This window comes from Argopecten irradians, chromosome 9, assembly GCF_041381155.1.
Source record: "Argopecten irradians isolate NY chromosome 9, Ai_NY, whole genome shotgun sequence".
Taxonomy (NCBI): Eukaryota; Metazoa; Mollusca; class Bivalvia; order Pectinida; family Pectinidae; genus Argopecten; species Argopecten irradians.
In genome coordinates, this window is record NC_091142.1 from 11796618 (window position 1) to 11823190 (window position 26573).

At 37.7% G+C, this 26573-nt stretch overlaps 1 protein-coding gene across 1 annotated transcript in view; it reads left to right on the forward strand.

The window, feature by feature from the left end:
• The first annotated feature begins 10229 nt into the window (after nt 1–10229).
• Nucleotides 10230–26573, forward strand: part of LOC138330531 (nucleoredoxin-like) — a 31539-nt gene continuing 15195 nt past the window's right edge. The window contains exons 1-2 of the mRNA XM_069278098.1: nt 10230–10379; nt 12338–12514. Of these exons, the coding sequence (XP_069134199.1) occupies nt 10230–10379; nt 12338–12514 (327 nt within the window). The remainder of the gene's footprint in view (nt 10380–12337; nt 12515–26573) is intronic.

The following is a 26573-nucleotide window of genomic DNA, read 5'->3' on the forward strand; positions in this document are numbered from 1 at the left end:
AATTGGTGGAAAATATATTTTCTATAGGGCCTACTATCAGAAAAAAACATCTGCATTGTGAATGATATTTTAAAAGACGTAAGCACAGGTGAATTCTATTCATTTGCTGATTTTATTCAAAAATATCAAGTGAACACAAATTATTTACAATACCATGGTCTTATTTCCGCAGTGAAACTTTTCCTTTCAGAATATGATGTCTCATTCTCAAAGACAAGAAAGGTTCTAAACTTTTTTATAATATCATTATAAAATCAGATGTAGTACCATCTGGTACCAAAAAGTGGAATAATATTTTTGAGAACATTGATACAATAGCTTGGTGCAAAATCTACAAAATTCCTTTCTGGGTAACAAGAAACACAAAACTCCAGTGGTTTCGGTATAGAGTGATTCATCACATTCTTACTACTAACTCATTTTTATACAAAATTGGAGTAGTTACTTCCCCTTTATGTATTCTGTGTAACACTGAACCTGAAACCATAACCCATCTATTATGGGAATGCAAAGAAACACAAAATTACTAGAGAGTCTTGAAACTTTATTGGCAGCCTTATATATTCCATTTTCATTTAATAAAAAGACTTTCCTATTCGGTATCCTTCATCAGAATTCTTTACCTAGTAATAGAGTAGATAATGAAATTATTATCATTATAAAACAGTATATTTATAGAGCGAGATGTTTACATACTTCACTTAGTATTAACTCTCTCATAAACATTATTAAAGACAACTACATAATCCAGAAATACGTTTCTACATGTAAGGATGAAAACGCTTAACTTAAATTTGAAAGGGAATGGAAAAAATGGGACAAAAAAAAAAAAATGGGACAAATTAGTTACGCTCAAGGCATTTGGATAAATAATATCTCATTGATTATCACTATTATTATAACATATATGATTAAGTAAAATATTTTGAGATTTATTAAATAAATATTATATGATTTATTTAGTATTTATTTTAATATATATATATATATTGTGTGTGTGTGTGTGTGTGTGTGTGTGTGTGTGTGTGTGTGTGTGTTTCCCCCCCCCCCCTCTCTAAATACATATTCCTCAGATTTGAGTGAATTATCTCCCCTGAGGACTGTATTTTGGTATATAACCCTTCACAAAGCCAATATACTGTTTCCAGTTTTATAAAAGAATGTTTTTGCATTTACATGTTTACTTTATGTTTTACCATCCTACCCAATTTGTTCTCAAATAACATTCTCCTTTCTCTCTCTCTCTCTCTCTCTCTCTTCTTCTCCATTTTCCCCTTTCTTTTTTATCTTTCTATCTATCATAATTTCTCTCTTTCCTATAATCAATACATAACACATCTTATTGACCAAATTATAAACTGTAATTAAAGCAAATGAAAACAAAGATTTTTTTCTTTTCTTTTCTACAATATTTGCTGTTTTAATATATACATGTTTATCGTACCCTTCCAAAATGACATCACTTGTATACTGCATATATACACTGTATATACCTGTATCAGATATGAATTTGGTGAAAATAATTACAATAACACTTAAGCTTTATGCAACCTTATTAATTAAGAAATTAATGTGTGTAAATGCAAGTTTTAAAATTGAGAAAGTATTCTGCGGGAATGTAAGTGCAAAGTGATAAGTGAATTCAAGTGTATGGATAAATAAAAATTAGATATTTACGAAGTAAGAAAGTGCTATATGTTGATGTAAATGTATGGATAGATAAAATGTTATACTTAAAAAAATTAGAAAGTACTGTGGGTATGTGAATGCAAGTTTAATGACCAGGAAAGAATCTAAGCAAGTAAGAAGAGTGTTTTGTGTATGTATATTGATAATCTATACAGCATGAGAAAAAGCTATGCACGAGTGTAAGGGTACATGTATGATTACACACATGAGAAAGAGTAAATATATATGAAGTATGTATGATGATCATTGATCAGTTCTTTTGTGTCCATTACATGTATTGATGAAAAAAAACTGAATAAAATGTAAATTATTAAAAAAAAGAAACACTTCTTCTTCTATTTACATTACGCCGTCATAATATGACGATTATGTCACAGTGATCTTGTAGGTGTGCAAGGGTGTGTGAAAGGATTAAATTTGTGATTTTTGAGAATAATTGGGGTTGGTGGTAGAGATATATTGGGATTATTGAACTTTGCGGGGTGGATGAAATGCAGAAATGGAGGCAAGTGGGGAGGTATGAAACCTAAAATTCATTTTAGTGGTCAAGAGTTGTATGCATATTCATGGGTTTTTGAAATGTGGGTTCCAAGGTAGCTTACCATGTTATAAGGAGAGGGGGGGTGGGGATAATTCATGGAATTGAAACCATGCGGGAGGGGGTTTATAACCAAGGGGATTAAGGAATGTGTGGAGGGGGTGGTATATTTGGAATGTTAGGGAGATTGGTGGGTAAAACTGGGTTGTTAAGGGTTAGATATAGTGGAGGTTAGAGGGGGAAGATGGTATTTTAATGTGTTTTTAAGTACGGGAGAGTGGATGTATGGACTGTATGCATTTGGTAATTTTATTGCATATTTATAACAGTGTCTTTACAATTAATATGAGCAGATATTCTGGATATATGTATGTCACGTTTTTATACTTACCTAAATGCAGTTTGTAGTACGTGACGATTTCAGTTTACCATTCATGGAGGTGAACCATCCGTCGTCATCTAAGGATGCTTACCATGTTGCCTTTCCTGTCGTCACTCGGGTCTCGGAAAACTAAAACATATGGTACGGCCACCTCCCGTGGTTACCATTTTGAGAGAAAGCAGTCATATAATTAGTGCGATAGCAGTATGTATGATGTGCTTATTTCGAGACATCAATCAATACTACAATGCGCCATGCGACAGTGCGACATTATGCCATGCAACAGTCCGACAATGCGCTATGCGACAAACACATTGTCACATGGCGCATTGTCGAGTTGTCGCATGCCAAATTGATAAAAATTCATCATTTAGAATAGTTTGTTTACAAAAACGTAAGTTAAAGTATACTTACCTATATGCAGTTGGTAGTTTTTCACGACTCTTTTTTTACCATTCATGGAGGCGAACCATCCGTCGTAATTAAAGGATGTTTACCATGTTGCCCTTCCTGTCGTCACTCGGGGCTCGGAAAACTGAAACATAGTCTCCAACAACGGCCACGACTCGTTGTTACCATTTGCGAGAGAAAGAAGTATATAATTAGCGTGATAGCAGTATATATTACGTGCTTATTTCGAAACGTCAATGAATACGACAATGGTTCATGCAACAGTGCGCCAATATGCCATGCGATAGTGCGACAATATGTCATTTGACAAGTACGACAATGCGCTATGCAACACATTGTCGCATGGCGCATGTCGAGATGTCGAATGACGTATAGTTGCACAAAATGATAAACATTCATTATTTAGAATAATTTCTTTACAATTATGTAAGTTAAAGTATACTTACCTATATGCAGTTGGTAGTTTTTCACGACTCTTTTTTACCATTCGTGAAGGAGAACCATCCGTCGTCATCCAAGGATGCTTACCATGTTACATTCCTGTCGTCACTCGGGTCTCGGAAAACTGAAACATGGTTTCCAAAAACGGCCACCTCACGTGGTTACCATTTGTGAAAGAAAGAAGTGTATAATTAATGTGAAAGGAGTATATATGATGTTCTTATTTCGAGACATCAATCAATACGACAATGCGCCATGCGACAGTGCAACATTATGCCATGCAACAGTCCGACAATGCGCTATGCGACAAAAACATTGTCACATGGCGCATTGTCGAGTTATCGCATGGCGTAAAGTCGATAAAATTGATAAACTTTCATTATTTAGAATAGTTTCTTAACAAATACGTAAATCAAAGTATACCTACCTAAATGCAGTTGGTAGTTTTTTCACGACTCCAATTTACTATTCATGGAGGTTAACCATAAGTCCACATCCAAGTATGCTTACCATGCTGCCCTTCCTGTCGTCACTCGGGTCTCAGAAAACTGAAACATATAGTCTCTCTAAAACGGCAACCGTACGTGGTAACTATTTGCGAGAGAAAGAAGTATATTATTAGTGTGATAGTAGTTTATATTGATATGGTCAATGAATGCGACAATGGGTCATGCGATAGTGCAACAAAATGTCGTGCGACAATACGTCAATGCGCTAAGCAACAAACACACTGTCGCATGGCGCATTGTCGAGTTGTCGCATGACGTATAGTCGCACAAATTGATACAAATTCATTATTTAGAACAGTGTCTTTACAATTAAACTGAGCATGTATTCTGGATATACGTTGTTAACGTTTTTATACTTACCTAAATGCAGTTTGTAGTTTGTAACGATTCATGGAGGTGAACCATCCGTCGTCTCCAAGAATGCTTACCATGTTGCCATTCCTGTCGTCACTCGGGTCTCGGAAAACTGAAACATATGGTCTCCAAAAACGGCCACCTCACGTGGTTACCATTTGTGAAAGAAAGAAGTGTATAATTAATGTAATAGCAGTATATATGATGTGCTTATCTCGAGATATCAATCAAAACGACAATGCGCCATGCGACAGTGCAACATTATGCCATGCAACAGTCCGACAATGCGCTATGCGACAAAAACATTGTCACATGGCGCATTGTCGAGTTATCGCATGGCGTAAAGTCGATAAAATTGATAAACATCGTTATTTAGAATAGTTTCTTAACAAATACGTAAATAAAAGTATACCTACCTAAATGCAGTTGGTAGTTTTTCATGACTCCAGTTTACCATTCATGGAGGTTAACCATGAGTCGACATCTAAGGATGCTTACCATGTTGCCCTCTCTGTCGTCACTCGGGTCTGAGAAAACTGAAACATATAGTTTCTAAAAAACGGCCACCGTGCGTGGTTACCATTTGCGAGAGAAAGAAGTATATAATTAGTGTGATAGCAGTGTATATGACGTGCTTATTTCGAAACGTCAATGAATACGACAATGTGTCATACGACAGTGCGACAATGGGTCATGCAATAGTGCGACAATATGCTATGCGAAAATACGACAATGCGTTATGCAACAAACTGTCGCATGGCGCATTGTCGAGTTGTCGCATGGCGTATAGGTGCACAAATTGATAAACATTCATTATTTAGAATAATTTCTTTACAATTACGTAAGTTAAAGTATACTTACCTAAATGCAGTTGGTAGTTTTTCATGACTCCAGTTTACCATTCATGGAGGTTAACCATGAGTCGACATTTAAGGATGCTTACCATGTTCCCCTTTCTGTCGTCACTCGGGTCTCAGAAAACTGAAACATATAGTCTTCAAAAATGGCCACCCCACGTGGTTACCATTTGTAGAGAAAGAAGTATATAATTATTGTAATAACAGTATATATGACTTGCTTATTTCGAAACATCAATGAATACGACAATGAGTCATGCGACAGTGCGAAAATATGACATGCGACCATGAGACAAATTCAATATTTATAACAGTGTCTTTACAATTAATATGAGCAGATATTCTGGATATATGTTTGTCACGTTTTTATACTTACCTAAATGCAGTTTGTAGTTCGTGACGATTTCAGTTTACCATTCATGGAGGTGAACCATCTGTCGTCATCCAAGGATGCTTACCATGTTGCCTTTCCTGTCGTCACTCGGGTCTCAAAAAACTAAAACATATGGTACGGTCACCTCTTGTGGTTACCATTCGCAAGAGAAAGCAGTATATAATTAGTGTGATAACAGTATGAATGATGTGCTTATTTCGAGACATCAATCAATACGACAATGCGCCATGCGACATTGCAACAGTATGCCATGCAACAGTTCGACTATGCACTATGCGACAAAAACATTGTCACATGGCGCATTGTCGAGTTATCGCATGGCGAAAAGTCGATAAATTGATAAAAATTCATTATTTAGAATAGTTTCTTAACAAATACGTAAATCAAAGTATACCTACCTAAATGCGGTTGGTAGTTTTTCATGAATCCAGTTTACCATTCATAGAGGTTAACCATGAGTCGACATCTAAGGATGCTTACCATGTTGCCCTCTCTGTCGTCACTCGGGTCTCAGAAAACTGAAACATATAGTCTCTAAAAACGGCCACCGTACGTGATTACCATTTGCGAGAGAAAAAAGTATATAATTAGTGTGTGCAGTGTATATGACGTGCTTATTTCGAAACGTCAATGAATACGACAATGAGTCATACGACAGTGCGAAAATATGTCATGCGACAGTGAGACAAATTCAATATTTATAACAGTGTCTTTACAATTAATATGAGCAGATATTCTGGATATATGTTTGTCACGTTTTTATACTTACCTAAATGCAGTTTGTAGTTCGTGACGATTTCAGTTTACCATTCATGGAGGTGAACCATCCGTATTCATCCAAGGATGCATACCATGTTGCCTTTCATGTCGTCACTCGGGTCTCGGAAAACTAAAACATATGGTACGGCCACATCCCGTGGTTACCATTTTCGAGAGAAAGCAGTATATGATTAGTGTGATAGCAGTATGTACGATGTGCTTATTTCGAGACATCAATCAATACTACAATGCGCCATGCGACAGTGCGACATTATGCCATGCAACAGTCCGACAATGCGCTATGCGACAAACACATTGTCACATGGCGCATTGTCGAGTTGTCGCATGCCAAATTGATAAAAATTCATTATTTAGAATACTTTCTTAACAAATACGTAAATCAAAGTATACCTACCTAAATGCGGTTGGTAGTTTTTCATGACTCCAGTTTACCATTCATGGAGGTTAACAATGAGTCGACATCTAAGGATGCTTACCATGTTGCCCTCTCTGTCGTCACTCGGGTCTCAGAAAACTGAAACATATAGTCTCTAAAAACGGCCACCGTACGTGATTACCATTTGCGAGAGAAAAAAGTATATTATTAGTGTGATAGCAGTGTATATGACGTGCTTATTTCGAAACGTCAACGTATACGACAATGAGTCATACGACAGTGCGACATTATGCCATGCAAGAGTCACCATGGCACACTACAATGCGCTATGCGACAAACACATTGAGAGAAAGCAGTATATGATTAGTGCGATAGCAGTATGTATGATGTGCTTATTTCGAGACATCAATCAATACTACAATACGCCATGCGACAGTGTGACATTATGCCATGCAACAGTCCGACAATGCGCTATGCGACAAACACATTGTCACATGGCGCATTGTCGAGTTGTCGCATGCCAAATTGATAAAAATTCATTATTTAGAATAGTTTCTTTACAAAAACGTAAGTTAAAGTATACTTACCTATATGCAGTTGGTAGTTTTTCACGACTCTTTTTTACCATTCATGGAGGCGAACCATCCGTCGTCATTCAAGGATGTTTACCATGTTGCCCTTCCTGTCGTCACTCGGGGCTCGGAAAACTGAAACATAGTCTCCAACAACGGCCACGACTCGTTATAACCATTTGCGAGAGAAAGAAGTATATAATTAGCGTGATAGCAGTATATCTCACGTGCTTATTTCGAAACGTCAATGAATACGACAATGGTTCATGCAACAGTGCGCCAATATGCCATGCGATAGTGCGACAATATGTCATTTGACAAGTACGACAATGCGCTATGCAACAAACACACTGTCGCATGGCGCATGTCGAGTTCTCGAATGACGTATAGTTGCAAAAAATGATAAACATTCATTATTTAGAATAATTTCTTTACAATTTTGTAAGTTAAAGTATACTTACCTATATGCAGTTGGTAGTTTTTCACGACTCTTTTTTTCCCATTCGTGAAGGAGAACCATCCGTCGTCATCCAAGGATGCTTACCATGTTGCCCTTCCTGTCGTCACTCGGGTCTCGGAAAACTGAAACATATAGTGTCCAACAAGGGCCATGTTTCGTGGTTACCATTTGCGTGAGAAGAAAAAAATATATAATTATTGTAAAGGCAATATATATATAAAGTGCTTATTTTAACACGTCAATCAACATGGCCGACCTTCCCTTCTATTTGATAAGAAGAACTTTAGATATTTCTAATTTCTATGGAGATTGATTAAGGCTTTGTCGCACTGTCGCATGGCACATTATCACACTGTCGCATGGCACATTTGCGTACAAATTGATAAAATTACATTAACCTGGCATATATAACGAGTATTGTCACAGTGAGATTATACTTACCTAAATGCACTTGGTAGTTTTTCAAGACTCTCAGTATACCATTTATGGAGGTGAACCATCCGTCGTCATCCAAGGATGCTTACCATGTTGCCCTTCCTGTCGTCACTCGGGTCTCCAGTATACCATTCATGGAATTGAACAATCCGTCGTCATCCAAGGATTTTTACCATGTTGCCCTTCCTGTCGTCACTCGGTTCTCGGAAAACTGAAAGATATAGTCTCCAACAAGGGCCACGTTTCGTGGTTACCATTTGCGAGAGAAGAAAATATATCAGTACTGTAATGGCAATATATATTTGAAGTGCTTATTTCGAAACGTCATTCAATATGGCTGACTTTCCCTTGCAGTTGATAAGTCGAAAATTAGATATTTCTGATTTCTAAGGTGATTGATTTACGCTTTGTCGCACTGTCGCATGGGCGATAATGCGACATTAGAAAAATGAATGTTGCGACAAACACACTGTCGCATGGCACATTATCGCACTGTCGCATGGCACATTTGCGTACAAATTGACGAAAATACATTAACCTGGCAGATATACCGGGTGTTGTCACAGTGAGAGTATACTTACCTAAATGCACTTGGTAGTTTTTCAAGACTCTCAGTATACCATTCATGGAGGTGAACCATCCGTCGTCATCCAAGGATGCTTACCATGTTGCCCTTCCTGTCGTCACTCGGGTCTCGGAAAACTGAAACATATAGTCTCCAACAACGGCCACGTTTCGTGGTTACCATTTGCGTGAGAAGAAAATATATAATTATTGTAATGGTAATATATATATGAAGTGCTTATTTTAACACGTCAATCAACATGGCCGACTTTCCCTTCTATTTGATAAGAAGAACTTTAGATATTTCTGATTTCTATGGTGATTGATTTAGGCTTTGTCGCACTGTCGCATGGCACATTTGCGCACAAATTGATGAAAATGCATTAACCTGGTAGATACATCATGTGGAATATTGTCACAGTAAGAGTATACTTACCTAAATGCACTTGGCAGTTTTTCACGACTCTCAGTATACCATTCATGGAGGTGAACCATCCGTCGTCACCCAAGGATGCTTACCATGTTGCCCTTCCTGTCGTCATTCGGGTCTCCAGTATACCATTCATGGAGGTGACCCATCCGTCGTCATCCAAGGATGCTTACCATGTTGCATTTACTGTCGTCATCGTGTCTCGGAAAACTGAAAGATATAGTCTCCAACAACAGCCACGTTTCGTGGTTACCATTTGCGAGAGAAGAAAATATAGAATTATTGTAATGGTAATATATATATGAAGTGCTTATCTTAACACGTCAATCAACATGGCCGACTTTCCCTTCCATTTGATAAGTCGAAACTTAGATATTTCTGAAATCTATGGTGATTGATTTAGGCTTTGTCGCACTGTCGCATGGGCGACAATGCGACATTGGAACAATGAGCCATGCGACAAACACAATGTCGCATGGCACATTATCGCACTGTCGCATGGCACATTTGCGTACAAATTGATGAAAATGCATTAACCGGGCAGATATACCGGGTGTTGTCACAGTGAGAGTATACTTACCTAAATGCACTTGGTAGTTTTCAAGACTCTCAGTATACCATTCATGGAGGTGAACCATCCGTCGTCATCCAAGGATGCTTACCATGTTGCCCTTCCTGTCGTCACTCGGGTCTCGGAAAACTGAAACATATAGTCTCCAACAACGGCCACGTTTCGTGGTTACCATTTGCATGAGAAGAAAATATATGATTATTGTAATGGCAATATATATTTGAAGTGCTTATTTCGAAAAGCCAAGCAATATGGCTGACTTTCCCTTGCATTTGATAAGTCGGAAATTAGATATTTCTGATTTCTTTGGTGATTGATTTAGGCTTTGTCGCACTGTCGCATGGCACATTTGCGCACAAATTGATGAAAATGCATTAACCTGGTAGATACATCGGGTATTGTCACAGTAAGAGTATACTTACCTAAATGCACTTGGCAGTTTTTCAAGACTCTCAGTATACCATTCATGGAGGTGAACCATCCGTCGTCATCCAAGGATGCTTACCATGTTGCCCTTCCTGTCGTCACTCGGGTCTCGGATATACCATTCATGGCGGTGAACTATCCGTCGTCACTCAAGGATGCTTACCATGTTGCCCTTCCTGTCGTCATTCGGGTATCCAGTATACCATTCATGGAGGTGACCCATCCGTCGTTATCCAAGGATGCTTACCATGTTGCCCTTCCTGTCTTCATCGGTTGTCGGAAAACTGAAAGACATAGTCTCTAACAACAGCCACGTTTCGTGGTTACCATTTGCGAGAGACGAAAATATAGAATTATTGTAATGGTAATATAAATATGAAGTGTTTATCTTAACACGTCAATCAACATGGCCGACTTTCCTTTCATTTGATAAGTCGAAACTTAGATATTTCTGAAATCTATGGTGATTGATTTTTGCTTTGTCGCACTGTCGCATGGGTGACAATGCGACATTGGAACAATGAGCCATGCCACAAACACAATGTCGCATGGCACATTATCGAATTGTCGCATGGCATATTTGTGTACAAATATATGAAAATGCATTAACCTGGCAGATATACCGGGTATTGTCACAGTGAGAGTATACTTACCTAAATGCACTTGGTAGTTTTTCAAGACTCTCAGTATACCATTCATGGAGGTGAACCATCCGTCGTCATCCAAGGATGCTTACCATGTTGCCCTTCCTGTCGTCACTCGGGTCTCGGAAAACTGAAAACATATAGTCTCACACAAGGGCCACGTTTCGTGGTTACCATTTGCGAAAGAAAAAAATATATAATTAGTGTAATGGCAATATATATTTGAAGTGCTTATTTCGAAAAGCCAAGCAATATGGCTGACTTTCCCTTGCAGTTGATAAGTCGAAAATTAGATATTTCTGATTTCTTTGGTGATTGATTTAGGCTTTGTCGCACTGTCGCATTGACATGACGACATTGGAAAAATGAGCCATGCGATAAACACACTGTCGCATGGCACATTGTCGGAATGTCGCATGGCACATTTGTGTACAAATTGAAGAAAATACATTAACCTGGCAGATATACCGGGTGTTGTCACAGTGAGAGTATACTTACCTAAATGCACTTGGTAGTTTTTCAAGACTCTCAGTATACCGTTCCTGGAGGTGAACCATCCGTCGCCATCCAATGTTGCTTACCAAGTTGCCCTTCCTGTCGTCACTCGGGTCTCCAGTATACCATTCATGGAATTGAACAATTCATCGTCATCCAAGGATTTTTACCATGTTGCCCTTGCTGTCGTCACTCGGGTCTCGGAAAACTGAAACATATAGTCTCCAACAAGGGCCACTTTTCGTGGTTACCATTTGCGAGAGAAGAAAATATATCAGTACTGTAATGGCAATATATATTTGAAGTGCTTATTTCGAAACGTCATTCAATATGGCTGACTTTCCCTTGCAGTTGATAAGTCGAAAATTAGATATTTCTGATTTCTAAGGTGATTGATTTACGCTTTGTCGCACTGTCGCATGGGCGATAATGCGACATTAGAAAAATGAGCGTTGCGACAAACACACTGTCGCATGGCACATTATCGCACTGTTGCATGGCACATTTGCGTACAAATTGACGAAAATACATTAACCTGGCAGTTATACCGGGTGTTGTCACAGTGAGAGTATACTTACCTAAATGCACTTGGTAGTTATTCAAGACTCTCAGTATACCATTTATGGAGGTGAAGCATCCGTCGTCATCCAAGGATGCTTACCGTGTTGCCCTTCCTGTCGTCACTCGGGTCTCGGAAAACTGAAACATATAGTCTCCAACAACGGCCACGTTTCGTGGTTACCATTTGCGTGAGAAGAAAATATATAATTATTGTAATGGCAATATATATATGAAGTGCTTATTTTAACACGTCAATCAACATGGCCGACTTTCCCTTCTATTTGATAAGAAGAACTTTAGATATTTCTGATTTCTATGGTGATTGATTTAGGCTTTGTCGCACTGTCGCATGGCACATTTGCGCACAAATTGATGAAAATGCATTAACCTGGTAGATACATCGGGTATTGTCACAGTAAGAGTATACTTACCTAAATGCACTTGGCAGTTTTTCAAGACTCTCAGTATACCATTCATGGAGGTGAACCATCCGTCGTCATCCAAGGATGCTTACCATGTTGCCCTTCCTGTCGTCACTCGGGTCTCGGATATACCATTCATGGCGGTGAACTATCCGTCGTCACTCAAGGATGCTTACCATGTTGCCCTTCCTGTCGTCATTCGGGTATCCAGTATACCATTCATGGAGGTGACCCATCCGTCGTTATCCAAGGATGCTTACCATGTTGCCCTTACCGTCGTCATCGGTTGTCGGAAAACTGAAAGACATAGTCTCTAACAACAGCCACGTTTCGTGGTTACCATTTGCGAGAGACGAAAATATAGAATTATTGTAATGGTAAATATAAATATGAAGTGTTTATCTTAACACGTCAATCAATCAACATGGCCGACTTTCCTTTCATTTGATAAGTCGAAACTTAGATATTTCTGAAATCTATGGTGATTGAATTTTGCTTTGTCGCACTGTCGCATGGGTGACAATGCGACATTGTAACAATGAGCCATGCGACAAACACAATGTCGCATGGCACATTATCACACTGTCGCATGGCACATTTGCGTACAAATTGATGAAAATGCATTAACCGGGCAGATGTAACCGGTGTTGGCACAGTGAGAGTATACTTACCTAAATGCACTTGGTAGTTTTTCAAGACTCTCAGTATACCATTCATGGAGGTGAACCATCCGTCGTCATCCAAGGATGCTTACCATGTTGTCTTTCCTGTCGTCACTCGGGTCTCGGAAAACTGAAAGATATAGTCTCCAACAAGGGCCACGTTTCGTGGTTACCATTTGCATGAGAAGAAAATATATAATTATTGTAATGGCAATATATATTTGAAGTGCTTATTTCGAAACGTCAATCAATATGGCTGACTTTCCCTTGCAGTTGATAAGTCGAAAATAAGATATTTCTGATTTCTTTGGTGATTGATTTAGGCTTTGTCGCACTGTCGCATTGGCGACAATACGAAAATACAACAATGAGCCATGCGACAAACACACTGTCGCATGGCACATTATCGCACTGTCGCATGGCACATTTGCGTACAAATTGAAGAAAATACATTAACCTGGCAGATATACCGGGTGTTGTCACAGTGAGAGTATACTTACCTAAATGCACTTGGTAGTTTTTCAAGACTCTCAGTATACCATTCATGGAGGTGAACCATCCGTCGTCATCCAATGTTGCTTACCATGTTGCCCTTCCTGTCGTCACTCGGGTCTCCAGTATACCATTCATGGAATTGAACAATTCATCGTCATCCAAGGATTTTTACCATGTTGCCCTTGCTGTCGTCACTCGGGTCTCGGAAAACTGAAACATATAGTCTCCAACAAGGGCCACTTTTCGTGGTTACCATTTGCGAGAGAAGAAAATATATCAGTACTGTAATGGCAATATATATTTGAAGTGCTTATTTCGAAACGTCATTCAATATGGCTGACTTTCCCTTGCAGTTGATAAGTCGAAAGTTAGATATTTCTGATTTCTATGGTGATTGATTTAGGCTTTGTCACACTGTCGCATTGGACGACAATGCGACATTGGAACAATGAGCCATGCGACAAACACACTGTCGCATGGCACATTATCGCACTGTCGCATGGCACATTTGCGTACAAATTGACGAAAATACATTAACCTGGCAGATATACCGGGTGTTGTCACAGTGAGAGTATACTTACCTAAATGCACTTGGTAGTTATTCAAGACTCTCAGTATACCATTTATGGAGGTGAAGCATCCGTCGTCATCCAAGGATGCTTACCGTGTTGCCCTTCCTGTCGTCACTAGGGTCTCGGAAAACCGAAACATATAGTCTCCAACAACGGCCACGTTTCGTGGTTACCATTTGCATGAGAAGAAAATATATAATTATTGTAATGGCAATATATATATGAAGTGCTTATTTTAATACGTCAATCAACATGGCCGACTTTCCCTTCTATTTGATAAGAAGAACTTTAGATATTTCTGATTTCTATGGTGATTGATTTAGGCTTTGTCGCACTGTCGCATGGGTGACAATGCGACATTGTAATACGCACAAATTGATGAAAATGCATTAACCTGGTAGATACATCGGGTATTGTCACAGTAAGAGTATACTTACCTAAATGCACTTGGCAGTTTTTCAAGACTCTCAGTATATCATTCATGGAGGTGAACCATCCGTCGTCATCCAAGGATGCTTACCATGTTACCCTTCCTGTCGTCACTCGGGTCTCGGGTATACCATTCATGGAGGTGAACTATCCGTCGTCACCCAAGGATGCTTACCATGTTGCCCTTCCTGTCGTCATTCGGGTCTCCAGTATACCATTCATGGAGGTGACCCATCCGTCGTCATCCAAGGATGCTTACCATGTTGCATTTACTGTCGTCATCGGGTCTCGGAAAACTGAAAGATATAGTCTCCAACAACAGCCACGTTTCGTGGTTACCATTTGCGAGAGACGAAAATATAGAATTATTGTAATGGTAATATATATATGAAGTGCTTATCTTAACACGTCAATCAACATGGCCGACTTTCCTTCCATTTGATAAGTCGAAACTTAGATATTTCTGAAATCTATGGTGATTGATTTAGGCTTTGTCGCACTGTCGCATGGGCGACAATGCGACATTGGAACAATGAGCCATGCCACAAACACAATGTCGCATGGCACATTATCGAATTGTCGCATGGCACATTTGCGTACAAATTGATGAAATATCATTAACCTGGCAGATATACCGGGTATTGTCACAGTGAGAGTATACTTACCTAAATGCACTTGGTAGTTTTTCAAGACTCTCAGTATACCATTTATGGAGGTGAAGCATCTGTCGTCATCCAAGGATGCGTACCATGTTGCCCTTCCTGTCGCCACTCGGATCTCGGAAAACTGAAACATATAGTCTCCAACAACGGCCACGTTTCGTGGTTACCATTTGCGATGAGAAGAAAATATATGATTATTGTAATGGCAATATATATATGAAGTGCTTATTTTAATACGTCAATCAACATGGCCGACTTTCCCTTCTATTTGATAAGAAGAACTTTAGATATTTCTGATTTCTTTGGTGATTGATTTAGGCTTTGTCGTCGCACTGTCGCATGGAAAACACACTTTGCGCACAAATTGATGAAAATTTGCATTGAAACATGTAACCTGGCAGACATCGGGTATTGTCACAGTAAGAGTATACTTACCTAAATGCACTTGGCAGTTTTTCAAGACTCTCAGTATACCATTCATGGAGGTGAACCCATCCGTCGTCATCCAAGGATGCTTACCATGTTGCCCTTCCTGTCGTCACTCGGGTCTCGGATATACCATTCATGGAGGTGAACTATCCGTCGTCACTCAAGGATGCTTACCATGTTGCCCTTCCTGTCGTCATTCGGGTATCCAGTATACCATTCATGGAGGTGACCCATCCGTCGTCATCCAAGGATGCTTACCATGTTGCCCTTACCGTCGTCATCGGGTGTCGGAAAACTGAAAGACATAGTCTCTAACAACAGCCACGTTTCGTGGTTACCATTTGCGAGAGACGAAAATATAGAATTATTGTAATGGTAATATAAATATGAAGTGTTTATCTTAACACGTCAATCAACATGGCCGACTTTCCTTTCATTTGATAAGTCGAAACTTAGATATTTCTGAAATCTATGGTGATTGATTTTTGCTTTGTCGCACTGTCGCATGGGTGACAATGCGACATTGTAACAATGAGCCATGCGACAAACACACTGTCGCATGGCACATTATCGCACTGTCGCATGGCACATTTGCGTACAAATTGATGAAAATACATTAACCTGGCAGATATACCGGGTATTGTCACAGTGAGAGTATACTTACCTAAATGCACTTGGTAGTTTTTCAAGACTCTCAGTATACCATTCATGGAGTTGAACCATCCGTCGTCATCCAAGGATTTTTACCATGTTGCCCTTCCTGTCGCCACTCGGATCTCGGAAAACTGAAAGATATAGTCTCCAACAAGGGCCACGTTTCGTGGTTACCATTTGCGAAAGAAAAAAATATATCAGTACTGTAATGGCAATATATATTTGAAGTGCTTATTTCGAAACGTCATTCAATATGGCTGACTTTCCCTTGCAGTTGATAAGTCGAAAATCAGATATTTCTGATTTCTTTGGTGATTGATTTAGGCTTTGTCGCAATGCGACATTGAAACAATGAGCCATGCGACAAACACACTGTCGCATGGCACATTATCGGAATGTCGCATGGCACATTTGCGTACAAATTGAAGAACATACATTAACCTGGCAGATATACCGGGTGTTGTCACAGTGAGAGTATACTTACCTAAATGCACTTGGTAGTTTTTCAAGACTCTCAGTATACCATTCATGGAGGTGAACCATCCGTCGTCATCCAAGGATGCTTACCATGTTGCCCTTCCTGTCGTCACTCGGGTCTCCAGTATACCATTCATGGAATTGAACAATCCATCGTCATCCAAGGATGTTTACCATGTTGCCCTTTCCTGTCGTCACTCGGGTCTCGGAAAACTGAAACATATAGTCTCCAACAACGGCCACGTTTCGTGGTTACCATTTGCGAGAGAAGAAAATCTATCATTACTGTAATAGCAATATATGTATGAAGTGCTTATTTTAACACGTCAATCAACATGGCCGACTTTCCCCTTCTATTTGATAAGTAGAAAGTTAGATATTTCTGATTTCTATGGTGATTGATTTAGGCTTTGTCGCAATGTCGCATGTGTGACAATGCGACATTGGAACAATGAGCCATGCGACAAACATAATGTCGCATGGCACATTATCGCACTGTCGCATGGCACATTTTATACCGGGTGTTGTCACAGTAAGAGTATACTTACCTAAATGCACTTGGTAGTTTTTCACGACTCCAGTATACCATTCATGGAGGTGAACCCTCCGTCGTCATCTAATGATTACCATGTTGCCCTTCCTGTCGTCACTAGGGTCTCGGGTATACCATTCATGGAGGTGAACCCTCCGTCGTCATCCAATGATGCTTACCATGTTGCCCTTCCTGTCGTCACTCGGGTCTCGGGTATACCATTCATGGAGGTGAACCCTCCGTCGTCATCCAATGATGCTTACCATGTTGCCCTTCCTGTCGTCACTCGGGTCTCGGGTATACCATTCATGGAGGTGAACCCTCCGTCGTCATCCAAGATGCTTACCATGTTGCCCTTACTGTCGTCGTAGGGCCTCGGAAAACTGAAAGATCGTGGTTACCATTTGCGAGAGAAGAAAATACATAATTATTGTAATGGCAATATATATATCAATTGCTTATTTCGAAACGTCAATCAATATGGTCGACTTTCCCTTCCAATTGATAAGTCGAAAACTAGATATTTCTGATTTCTATGGTGATTGATTTAGGCTTTGTCGCACTGTCGCATGGGCGACATGACGACAATACAACAATGAGCCATGTGGCAAACACACTGTCGCATGGTACATTATCGCAATGTCGCATGGCACATTTGCGCACAAATTGATGAAAATGCATTAACCTGGCTGATATACCGGGTGTTGTCACAGTGAGAGTATACTTACCTAAATGCACTTGGTAGTTTTTCACGACTCAAGTATACCATTCATGGAGGTGAACCATCCGTCTTCATACAAGGATGCTTACCATGTTGCCTTTCCTGTCGTCAAATGGATCTAGGAAAACTGAAACATATAGTTAATTAATATAATTAAATTATAATAAATATCAAATGGATTGAGAGACACCCGGTTAGCTGTTTTCAGCTTGCTGTTCAAGTGTAAAATGATCAATAAATTTCAATTACAGCGATACCGCTTATTATTTAGCAAAACTTTGTAACGGTAAATAGTTCGGATCCCTTTGATCTCCTGCACAGCTCGGCGACGATCAGTTTGCAAAACGTTTTTGATTGGCTGACCAATGAAGGGGAGACAATACATCTCAGGACCACCTGTATAGATAGCAAGATATTTGTATAAAGATAAACTAGATGCCATCATAAACAAGGACATAGTCATTCAGATCCCCCGCCAATGGAGAGCTAAATCAATTAATGCATTAATTTTATATGCTAGTCAGAGTATAGGGAAAGTATTTTAAAACCCAACTGCAATTGAAGAATATATACAAACATACAAACATATTTATATTTTTTTTTAACAAAGTGAAACCGACTTTAAAAATATTTGCTTCTTTGAAAAATACCAGAATTGATCTTAGCTTTAACAAAGTTCAGCAGCTAACAGTGCGATTTTTGATTTGTTTTAAACAGCGACGAGTTACATAGGAATTAAGTGAATGTTCATAGTAATTGAGTTTGATATATCTGAGTTTTACTGCATGTATATTAAATTAAAAGTAAAGCATAATACAAAATTAGAAGTCCTACATAAAGTGTGTCTATGACGTTTCATGAAAAAATCTCTGCTGGTTTTAGAGTTGTGCTCCGGAAACGATTCTTTCACAAAAATCTGCCATTTTCAGCAATGTTTCCATGGTTACAGGAAAAAGTACAAAAAGTGAAAACCTTAAAATAGCAAAAGGCACTACTAGACCATAAGACTAATGTGCCTATGGAGTTCCGTGCATATATCTCAACCGGTTTTCCAGTTATGCTGCGGAAACGAACCTGGTACAAAAATGATATTTTCAGCAATGTTTCCATGGTTACGGAAAAAGTGCAAAAAATGAAAACCTAAAAATAGCAAAAGGCACTACTAGACCATAAGAACAATGTGTCTATGAAGTTTCATGGAAATATCTCTGCTGGTTTTAGAGTTGTGCTCCGGAAACGATTCTTACACAAAAATCTGCCATTTTCAGCAATGTTTCCATGGTTACAGAAAAAAGTACAAAAAGTGAAAACCTTAAAATAGCAAAGGGCACTACTTGACATTAAGACCAATGTGTGTATGAAGTTTCGTGGAAATATCTCTTCTGGTTTTAAAGTTATGCTCCGGAACGAACCTGGTACAAAAATATGATATTTTCAGCAATGCTTCCATGGTTACGGAAAAAAATGCAAAAAATGAAAACCTAAAAATAGCAAAAGGCACTACTAGACCATAAGACCAATGTGTGTATGAAGTTTCGTGGAAATATCTCTACTGGTTTTAGAGTTATGCTCCGGAAACCATTCGTACGGACGGACGGACGGAACCCATTTGTATATACCCCGCCAACTTCGTTGGGCGGGGTATAAAAACACTTAATTCTAAATTCACAAAAATTATATTACAAAAAGTTACAGTGACAATATACTAAAGAATTATAACTAAAAATCATAACGAAATGTTTCTTATTTTTTATCTTAAACCATGATGAATGAGTAAGAGAATGAAAGCAAATGAGTGTGGAATATATTCTGAAAATATACAATAAAGATTATGATTATTTATAAGAAAAAAGAAGGCTAACAAAAGTATGGAAAGATGGATATAGATTGATTGACCAATATAAATCAGAAATTTGAATGGGGGGTGTGAAAGTGAGTAAAAGTGTATGTATAGGAGTATATGTAATTATATGTTTATATATATTGTAAAGATGAAATGATAATTGGGAAAAGGAAAAAAAGAAATTAAAGCATTATCTATTAAAGGGAGGTAATGTTATAAAGGAATGGATTGTCTCCCCTAGACTAATGTTATAGAGTGGGAACAGATTGTCTCCCTTTATGTATTACACAAACTACATGTACTATATAATCTCTGGTAATTTCTGAAAATAATCCTCAACCAGGATATTAAATCACCAAATATAATAAGTACAAGAGGCCCAGAGGGCCTTTAACTCAGTAAATCAATCGGGAACCTTCATCACTTTCCGTAAACGGAAAAAATATTCTTTTTTTATTTGTATTCTTTAGAGAATGCCCGAGGAGTTCCGATTGCTCAGTAAATATGACCAAAGTTAGCCTTTTTAGCCCCAGCTACTCCAGACTAGTCCCAATCTGATTAAGATACAGATCCTTATTATCACTATGCACGTTTGATCAGAGGATCTGACAACATCCCATTAGGGGTCACGTTCTGGTGACCTTTTGAAAAATATTGCTGCTGCCAGAATTGTTTTGGGACGAAACAGTTTTAAAAAAAACCAGTCAGAATTATTTAATGTACATAGTCATCTCGCCCAAAGAGCACAACAAAGCTAAGTGTATATTTATACTGGGACGAAATGGCGTTTTCAATTGATGTAGCTAGGAGTAGAAAATGCTTTTGATTTGATGTACAGGTGGTATAAAGGTCATGCGAACATGACCTCTTATGGGATGTTGTCAGATCCTCTTTTGAACGGAGTGGTTATAAGTATTTTAATCAGATAAGTCTATTTACCATGTCCACAGGGACCTGGCACGAAATGTTTTAACCAACAGTATACATATATATATATTTATTACAGTAATATTTTATCAAAACCTACAGCTTTGCCTATGTCTAGGAACTTAGAATATCGATAATATCAGTATGCGTAAAAAAAACATCGCCCATACGACTTTGTGTTCTGGTATTAACATATGGTAAGGGAACACCAGTATCACATAAGGTTGATATAGATATAAAGTAATCGTTTAAAACATTAGCTTTTCGTTCATTATCTACCATAATAGTATTATTAACATGATATCTTAATGGGGATATTAGAAACTCTATCACAACCCTTTATTAAATTACGCAGAAGTTTCCAGAAATCTTTTTGGTTGTTTTTGGCAAAATTGTCTAATAGTCCATTTACATTAGCGAAAAATAATTCCCTGGTTCTGCGTTTTAAAATTATTGCTTTTTCAAATTTATCTAAATTTAGCAATGGATAGCTACGTTTAAGTTTTTTATGTAACCTATTTCTCACTCTTATTTCATGTCGTAATTCATAGGTAAACACGGCTTATCATTAGGTCTTATAATAATATTTTTAGTGGGAATACAAACATGGGCATAGTCCGAGTATTTTTTTTTCAGAAAAAAAATTTACTCATATCATTACATGATTGAGCGCCTCTAAATAACAACCATAGGGACCTGGCATATTTTGTATAAGATCGGTAATTAGCATTTTTATATCATGGTCACCAGATCGAACGTAAACAATTATTAGTACATTCAAGGACGTATATCTCACTTATAAATCCTTGGTACATTTCAATCATAGTGGCATCGATATCATGATCAGAAATATATCGTGATCTACATACATCGATAACACCGGCAAGCTCTATTTCGCACGCATCGCTGACCAGCACGCGTACGGGATCTAGTGACAAAGCGCGCGTTTGACCTACACGTGCAGGTTAGTGTATGACATTGGAAAAGGAATATGGACGTATACTATCACTAAGTATATGTGACGGGTTTTTGAGAGTCAAATGTTCAAGTCTTCAACTATTATTACATGCCGATTTTCATCAAGTGCGGTTTCAGTGGAGTTTTCAAATTGTTCCCAAAGAGGATTTATACTATCATTGGGTCTGTAACTGTGTAAAGGAGGTATGAGGAATAATTAAAGAATATTCTACCCATACGACTTCACCTGATGGAAATTCTAAGTCAAGACAACGTTTGGCATAAATATAATAAAATATATAGACGACAACACCTCCACCATAGGAATGTACACGGTCTGTATAAATGAGATTCATAGGAATGTACACGGTCTGTATAAATGAGATTCGGTGATGCATACTATACGTGGAATTCACCTGCAATGTTTTGGAGGTGAGTTATTTCATTTCTTAAGCTGCGAATATTTATGTGGAATATATAGTCAATATATCAGTGTTTGTGCCTTGACCAGGTTTTACATGTATATCCATACAAATTAATAGTAAAATATGTAGGACTAGAATAAAGTTTGTATTACTGAAATAACCGTGTATAACCTGAAATAGAAGAGTGTAAAATGAGATCTTGAATGGACAATTAAGGTTTAAGACCCTGTTTAATATATCATGTCTAAGCTGTAGTTGAAGAAAACCTAAATAATGTCAAATTTTCCAAACAATGTATATGTGTATGCCTTTATAAAGTCGAATCCGGTCAAACCAGCGTTCCTATACATGCTATAAACACTAGTAAACATAATGACATGGTTGTTTGGTGACAGAAATATGTACTGAACCCTGTGGACATGCAAAACTGAAAATTTACATTTTTTGCATAATTTGCCAAAATTTACAAACAACACATCAGCCTATACAGAGTCAACAGTATTATATCTAGTAAAGTTAGTACGGATGCATTGACACTTTTTAGTAACCATCCTCGATACTCCAGGGGTTCCGATCACTTACTATCTCTACTCGTATAGAGATCGTAAGTGATCGGAACCCCTGGAATATCGAGGATGTTTAGTAACTAAGGTACATGTATATGTATGTTATGCAAATACACCTAAGAAGTGAATACAGTGATATACAATGTATAGGCATACAAAAACATCACTAGTTTAAACAGGGTCTTAAACCTTAAAATATTGAGAAGTTCATGGTTTTCATAAAAAAAAAATACATGTAATTGTAATTTTGTGCGATAACTCAAATGATTGTGATGTGTGCACATGTAGAAATTGCATGTAGAAACTGAGATATGTTCATGAGTATGTTCAATGTTCGGTGGCTCACATATTATATCAAACAAAGAGAAAAACAATACAAAAAACGTACATGTGGTTTTAGGTTTTTTGAGAGGAGAGATAAATACCGTTGCCGTTGGTTATAAAATTCTTGCCAGGTCCCTGTGATTTATGCCAGTATTACTTCACATACGGGAATGTAAGACTTTGTTAATAAGTCTTTAAATCTAAACAATACTGTATTGTATATCATATTATATATCATATAAATGAAATGTTCAGAACGGACTTGCCTTTTGCCTTTTATAAAGTGTTGCAATTCGGAAGCTCAAAATTGTGTTGTCAGTTCGCCGGACTTCTCATGAACAATGGATTAGGCGGGAATATTCCGACCAACGGTCAGATCGAGTCTTTGAAGTCATGTGACTAAGCACGGTCGCTTATGATGAGCATAATATCTATATCGATACGTGAACGCATTAAAATACATATTACACATAGCCGTGAAGAAATACGAAACGTTATTTGTAATTCTACGAGTTATCCCTGAATTTAATTTTGATCTTATGCATTATACTGATTATATTCGCTCACATCAGTTAATTTATTGTTACACCATTTCCAATTATAATGTATACCTTGCCGGTTTTAGCTACAGAACAGACGTGTACATGATCCGCTAAACCTGCCTATATTATTAGGCGTTTTAATTTTTTTTGGCAAATATATATATATTAGAAATATGCCGCTGACGTAGCGTAGCGTAGCCAAATCTGGCCTACGATTTCACATTTTTAAGAGGTACCGCGAGCTGACTATATATTAGGCAAAAAAAAAATTAAAAAAACCTAATAATATAGGCAGGTTTAGCGGACTAGTTAAAACTATCTCGTTCAGAGTTTATGAGTTGACCTTGTATTAGCTATTCTTGTACTATGTTATAATATCTCTCCTTTTTATGGCTGTATAGTGATATAAATAGCCACTAATAAATTAGCAATAATGCCTATATTATATCAATAGATCAAATAATTTGAGTATTTAAAAAAAATAGCAAGACTTGGCTTTTACATATTGTATTTTAGTGTTTTCTGCTCATAATTTTTACCTAAATACTTATCACTAGATAATTAACAGGACAAATGTGTTGTTGCTAATTACAATGTAGGCTACAAACTACTCTAGCTACTCTATTTTATTTATTGGTTGTCTCCCTCTGACTGTATCCAAACCAATTATTGCCAATTACAAGCTATACTATATTTACTGGTTGTCTCCCTTTGATTGTATTCAAATATGTTGTTGCTGTTAACAAGCTACATACTATTCTAGCTACTCTATTTTATTTATTTTATTGTCCCCCTTTGACTGTATCCAAACTGCTGTTTGTATATATATTATCTTATATGTAACCACAGATCTATATTTAGACCAAATATTACTTAATTAATTACCTTTGTGAAGTCGCAACTAAATAACAACTTGTCTATGTTACATAAATACTCTTCTTTCAGAGTAATTCTTATATTAATTGAACTGCTACCTACTTAAGTTAGCAGTAATATTCTATTAAAATGTATATTAATCTCTACTTTTGGTATGAATGTGTGTGTGGAAGTGCTTATTTGTTGTTTACCCTATACATGTTAATAATTCAAATTATTGCTATGCAAATCAAAAATGTTTTGTTTGCCCATCAGAGTATTTTCTTATTGGAGCTATCTGGTGACATCCATCCTAATCCAGGGCCAATAGACTACACTTTTCTACTAAGCCCAAACGGTTCCATAAATGTTATATGTATACATTATAAAATACTTTTTCTTTTAATTTTCTATTTGTCAACTTTATTAATACTTCTTAGTGGTGATGTTCATCCCAATCCTGGTCAACCCCCTGAGAGACATTACCTATCTAACTTGTCAGTTATTCCTTCTAATGTGAGATCATTTAGAAACAAATCAGATATTATTGAAACTGAATTTTCGGAATATGATATAGTCTGCTTAACTGAAACACACTTAAACAACACTATAACTGATGATAGCTTGGCACTAAATTCACACCCAGTTATGTTCAGACGAGATAGAGAAAAAGATAATGGAGGTGGTATACTGATTTTTACCAAAGAAAACTTAATATCTACCAGACGAACTGATCTGGAAAACCCCAATATTGAAAATTTAGTTATAGAAGTGCAAAACTCTAATAAAAAAATTCTTTTGTGTTGCATCTATCGTCCACCTAACTCCAGAGTTAACTATTGGCAACATTTTGATGATCTTATAGAAAACTTGATTAACTTGAACACTAATGTAATCATTACTGGTGACATCAATCAGGACATGATGAGACTCCCCAACACTTCACATCTACACACTATTTTAACAAAATACCAACTAGACAGCCTAATCCAAACACCAACACGCATAACTGACACATCTGCTAAAAGTATTGATATATTTTTTACAAACAATCCTAACATTGTTAGTAACACTGAGGTACTACCTCCAACTTACAGTGACCATTGTACTATTCTTTTAAATCTTGTTTTCAAAACACTGCGTGAAAAATCTTACAAAAAAACTTTTTATCAATTTGAAAGTGCCAACTGGGATTTCATTAATAACGAATTACAATCAATAGACTGAGATACTCTATACTCTAATTGGCCATTCAAATGATGTTAATGACATATATGAAAAATTTCTTCAAATTCTTAATGATGTTATTGACAAATACAGGGGCGTAGGAAGGGGGGGGGGGGGGGGGGGGGGGGGGGGGGGGGGCAATTGCCCCCCCCCCCCCCCCCCATTTTCGCCGAGTGAAATGTTCTAAAAATGCACATTTGAAAGAAAAAAGGGTCCTAATGCACATTTTTGTACTTAATTTTAGAAAATTTTCCGCTGCGCGGCGCGTTTCCTAAAACGTTCAAGCACGTAATGTTTAATAATGAAAATTCAATACACACGAACTAGACTAAAAATGTCCATCAAGGGATTATACTATTTAAAAAATGCTTCTTAAAAGATTAATTTGTTTATATTTATTACTTTGAGTTACACAACAATGTGCCGATGGTGTGAATCCGGTATGTTCAGATCGAGCAGGGTTGCATAATGATATGACGAACTCACTATTATCATTTCTAAAGGTAACTTTAAATCGAAAAATTACCGTGTTAAGAACGCTTTAAAATCAGCAAAATACATTGTAAAACTCATCTCAGCCATTCCAAATCGTAATATTTTTTTCTCGGGGGAGACCACCGGGCCCCCCAAACAACAAAATCTCGCGCCTCCTGAGCTCGCAGATTCATCAAAATACATCATAAAACTCCTCTCAGCTATCTAAATCTTAATTTTTGTCCCCGGGGGAGAACCCAGGACCCCCAAAACAACAAAATCTCAGGCCTTCAGTACTCACAAATTCATCAAATACATCATAAAACTCACCTCAGCCATTCTAAATCTTAATTTTTTCCCGCGGGGGAGACCCCCGAACCCCCCAAACACCAAAATCCCGCGCCTTCTGCCCTCACAAATTCAACAAAATACGTCGTAAAACTCATCTCTGCCGTTCTAAATTGTAATTTTTTTCCCGGGGGAGACCCC